This window comes from Scylla paramamosain, chromosome 16 (genome assembly GCF_035594125.1).
Source record: "Scylla paramamosain isolate STU-SP2022 chromosome 16, ASM3559412v1, whole genome shotgun sequence".
Classification (NCBI taxonomy): Eukaryota; Metazoa; Arthropoda; class Malacostraca; order Decapoda; family Portunidae; genus Scylla; species Scylla paramamosain.
In genome coordinates this window covers 23,005,284-23,010,037 of record NC_087166.1, presented here as the reverse complement: position 1 = coordinate 23,010,037, position 4,754 = coordinate 23,005,284, and the positions used below count along the sequence as shown (strand labels likewise).

Sequence of the window (4,754 nt, the reverse complement as noted above, 5' to 3'; positions counted from 1 at the left end):
TACCACCACCAACAACAGCAACGGTAACACCACCACCACCACAACAAAACTTCCGACTTGAATTTATCTCTCCTGAAAGATTCATTTCATCTAAAAACATAAAAACATTGAGGTCTTGCCTGTAAAAGTCGCTCCCCTTCACCCCTTCCCCCATCCCTCTCCTATTTCTCTTCTCACCCTCCCCTTCTTCATCCATCCCAGCAGGAGGCAGCCGAAGGAGAGGAGTGACACGCCCCGGAGCCACGCGAGCCGCCAGTCCCCAGAGGCGTCACCAGGGGCGTCACCAGGGGCGTCACCATGGACACTGCTTGCTGTTTCATGGCGTCGTAATGGGTTAGGTCAAGGAATATATTAGGAGTCTGAGGCAGTGTAAAGATAACTGCTTCTTAGGGACCTTTGCGTGGTGGTAGTAGTAGTAGTAGTAGTAGTAGTAGTAGTAGTAGTAGTAGTAGTAGTAGTAGTAGTATATAGTAGTAGTAGTAGTAGTAGTAGTAGTAGTAGTAGTAGTATATAGTAGTAGTAGTAGTAGTAGTAGTAGTAGTAGTAGTAGTAGTAGTAGTAGTAGCAGCAGCAGCAGCAAAAATAATGGTAATAAAAATCTAGCAACACTTATTTATAAACCAATCTATGTACAGTCCACTTACTAACACATTCTTTCATTATTGGCCAAGTGCTTTGAGCACAGAAATAGCTTAGTATCTATTATTCTACCTTCTCGCCATGGTCCCACCGCACCTAGCGGTCGGCGGAGGGTAGAAATATTCCGCAAAAGATACAGATTCCACGTTAGAGTTAAATAACTACTCTAGCTCTGCGCTCTGATTGGTCAGCCAGGTGGCGTGATGGGGGGACCCCCTCCCTGCTTGGTAAGGCAGCCATCATTCCTTCTGCGGAACTCGTCTTGATTTCACGTTTTTCACTTCGCTCCAGTTGTGTCATGGTGAGTTCCTGCTTTTCCTAGGTTAGCCTGTCTTTTAACAGAGGTTGTGCGTGTTCTTTTGGTCCCGTTGTACCCAGGCGGGAACGAGTTACACCTTCTGTGTTTCTCTTCGTCTTTCTCGCGGGGCAGGCCGTCTGCCTGCCTCTCTTAGATTCGCACGTGGTCTTCCATGCTTGTGCCCTGGTGCCCTGGCAGGTGCAGTGTGGTTTGCCACCTTATGCGTCCCCTTATGTGTCGCCTTCAGTGACACGAGCACGTGTGTTTTATTTGTTCTTCTCCTTCAGAGAGTGTTTGTTTTTCTTTCAGCCATCGCAGTCTTTGTGTGCAGAGGTGGGTTGCTCGGTTCGCGTGTCGGATGACGGACACGACCGCTGCTCTACCCATTCTCCCTGTTGTTCCCTTTCTGGTTTTGACCCCTCCAAGTGCTCTGTCTGTTGGTCGTGGGCGGTGCAAATTAGAGAAGCCCCTGTGAAGTCTCGTTCTGCGCTGCCTGCCCTTCAGGCTTTACGTAAGGCCTGGATGAAGGCTAGAAAGGCGTTTGCGAAGCGTGCAGGCCCCCCCTTGCTTTGGGCTGACCCCACCCTCGGCGCCGAGTTGGGTCTATGTCGTCGGCGCTCCTCTACCACTTGTACGGCGGGGTCTGAAGGCGGCACCCTTCAGCCCACCGGCACTGGGGCCGGGGAGCAGTCTTCCTACTTGGACGACCCCTACGGGGAGTGCACTGAGGAGACGGCCCCACGTGGTGTCTCCGGCAACACGCTCGTCCCCTCTCCCCGCCCTAGCAGGACGCCCTCGGGCTCCTCTCGCCGGAGGAGACGGACTCGCTCCGGGGGGAGGTCCAGCGCGAAGAGGTCCCGCCGTTCGCGGTCGTCCTCCTGCTTTCGTTCCTCCACCCCTTCCTCCTCGTTGTCAGCGTCCACCCGTCCTCGACGCCGCAAGCGTTCTTGTCGCGCAGGTTTGGACGACGTCGTTGATTGGAGGCAGAAGGTGAAGGAGGTACTTTCTGACATCTTACCGTGCTTGGCAGAGGCCGGGCTGGGTTTGCCCCCCGCGGCTCCCCCAGCCCCGACTCCGGCCCCTCACGCCTCGCCTCGGGCGCCGGCTGCGCCCTCGACCTCGACTACCTCGGCGGCTGTTTACATGCCACCAGGGCAGCCGACGCACGGAGGGGCTTGCTCCGATGACGAGGATGAGGTTTCTCCCTCTCTGAACCAGGTCTCCCCTCCTTCCCCTCCTCCGCCTCATGGCGTCTCTCCTCCTCTGGCCGCGGCGGACTTCCGCCCCTACAACTGGCTCCCTCTTCCCCCCACTTGGGTTCATCAGACGGAGATGGGTAAGCTGGTCGCTTACGCTCCTGACGAGGCTCGTCCGGGAACATGGAGGCATCTTGACGACGTTCAGGTGCGTTTGGGATCCCGGGACGGCGGCGATCCTGAAGTTTTGTATAGGGCCAAACCCCTATCGACTCCTACTCCGCTGCCGACGAAGTTGTCTCCGAAAGCTACGCTGGACGCAGTGTCGGTGTTATTGAACAACCCCAGAGCTACCACGTCCCAGTCCCACTCCATCGATGCCTCGGGTGACGCCCCATGTCTAGAGTTCGCCCTGTCAGCCTTCTTCCCTGGCGAGCGCTCGCTGAAGCCGCTGGACGTGGCATCCATGCTCGAGAAGGCTTCTGACCATGGCAGGGACAACGTTCGATGGCCAGTGCCTCCTTCAGTGCCCTGTCGCCTTCCACCCACCAGAGCCGATCCTCGTCTTTCCTCCTGCCTATGGAGGGGCTCGACAGACCCCTCTCTCCCCCACCAGGTACGGGAGCCGGAGCAGCGTCTGGCGGCAGCAGAGTCGCAGTCCCGACAGAAGCTTGCCCACCGCCTGTCTACAGTGGGCCTCGTCTCCCTCCTGAGAGACCGTCTGCACGACCTGGCCTCCACGTTTCAGGACTGTCCTCCTGAGGAGTTGCAGTAAGTAGTGTATGCAGGCCGCAACGGTAGCCTAGACGCCACCCCGGAGTCTAGACTACCGCCCTGCCCTACATTATTTTATTGGTAGCCTAGACGCCACCCCGGAGTCTAGACTACCGCCCTGTCCCACATTCTTTTATTGGTAGCCTAGACTCCACCCCGGAGTCTAGACTATCGCCCTGCCCCACATTCTTTTATTGGTAGCCTAGACGCCACCCCGGAGTCTAGACTACCTCCCTGCCCCACATTCTTCTATGTTTACTTTCCTATACCTCACCGCCTCGGTGGCCTGGTCCCCGCTCGCGGCGTCCAAGCTACCTCTAGGCCACTCCCTTCCCTAACAGTTTGTTTCCCACAGCGATATCTTGCTGACGTTAGCAGACGTAGCTGAGGGCACAGCAGGGATGATGGCTTTCGACCTCTCCCACCTTGCAAAGTCCTTCGCCGAGGCTAGGTTGGAGGCACGACAATCGGCTGCGAGGGACGTCCCGGAGGCCGCCAGGAGGGGCGTCGTCAGGGCTGAGCCCCTCTCCACGGGACTTTTTGACCCCGTGGCGACAGACCGGGTCTTCTCCTCTGTGCCGACCATCATTCAGGTCACTCCTCAGCCACCTGCCAGGTAGCAGTTTGCTCTTTGCCCCTTTTTCGTGAATTACTGGGACAATTCCGTGTTACTGTGGGGGTCCTAGACCCCTCTCTTAGGTCGCTGTCAGTTAATTCGCTCTGTCCCTTGCAGACCTCGTCCGACTCCGACCCCGGTGCAGCGCCAGAACCCTTTGTACCGCCAGCCCTTTCCAAAGAAGAGGGCACAACCAGAGTACCAGCAAGGGTACAAAAAGGCGCCTTCAACTACTTCCCAAGGAAAAAAGCAGCCCAACCAGCACCGCGAGACTGCGGACTATGCCACGTCCACTTCCACCAAGCCCTTCCCCTCCCAGCGGCCCCCTTTCCGGAACCAGCAAGGGAAGAAGAACTAGGCCACGCCTCGGCTGTCTCCGGGGGTGGTCCCACGCGTGGCCGCGCCACGGGTGGGCTGCAAGAGTGGTCTCCAAAGGCCTCTCCTGGCCCTGGATAGCTCAGCCACCCCTGCGCTTGCCTCCATTGCATCCAAGGTTCGGCAGTCCGTCCTACCACACCTCAGGGAGATGCTACAGAAGGGCGTTGTGGAGCCAGCTGAAGGGAAGGTCTTCTTGTCCCGACTATTCACGGTTGCCAAGAAGAATTCAGACAGGACAAGAATAGTTATGGACTTGAGTGCACTCAACAAATTCTTGAAGCCCCAACGCTTCAGGATGGTGTCGGCCTCTCAAGTCCGCACTGCTCTTCAGAAGGGAGACTGGCTAGCATCTCTGGATCTCCAGGACGCGTACTGGCATGTGCCTGTCCACACCAGGTTCAGGCGTTTTCTTGCCTTCCAGGTGGGGGCAGACACGTTCCAGTTTACCAGGCTTCCTTTCGGCCTCTCCTTGGCCCCAAGAGTTTTTACAAAGTTACTAAGGGTGGTGGCTGCCAAGCTGGCTTCGCAAGGAGTCGCTACCCTTATGTACCTAGACGACTGGTTGATACACTCTCCTTCCAGGGAGGGTGTAGCACACAGCGTGTTGGTGACGTTGAGGGTTCTGGCAGACATGGGGTTTATCGTCAACCTTCCCAAGTCCGCTACTACCCCTACACAACAGCTGGATTGGCTTGGTATTCGTTGGGACACGACGACCGCCTCCTTTTCGCTGGCTCCAGACAACGTCTCCCGCACCCTCCGTCAGGTACGTCGAGCATACTTTTCCAGCACCTTCTCGAGGAGACAGTGGGAGTCCCTGCTCGGACTGCTTAACTTCGCCGCCCCGACTCTA

At 57.0% G+C, this 4,754-nt stretch overlaps 1 protein-coding gene across 1 annotated transcript; it reads left to right on the top strand.

The window, feature by feature from the left end:
* The first annotated feature begins 212 nt into the window (after positions 1 to 212).
* On the top strand, positions 213 to 3,881 carry LOC135108145 (uncharacterized). The gene is made up of 3 exons (XM_064018870.1): positions 213 to 2,904; positions 3,263 to 3,523; positions 3,641 to 3,881. Exons 1-3 carry the CDS (start codon positions 1,460 to 1,462, stop codon positions 3,879 to 3,881), a joined length of 1,947 nt encoding a protein of 648 aa, XP_063874940.1. The 5' UTR covers positions 213 to 1,459.
* Positions 3,882 to 4,754: the final 873 nt, after the last annotated feature.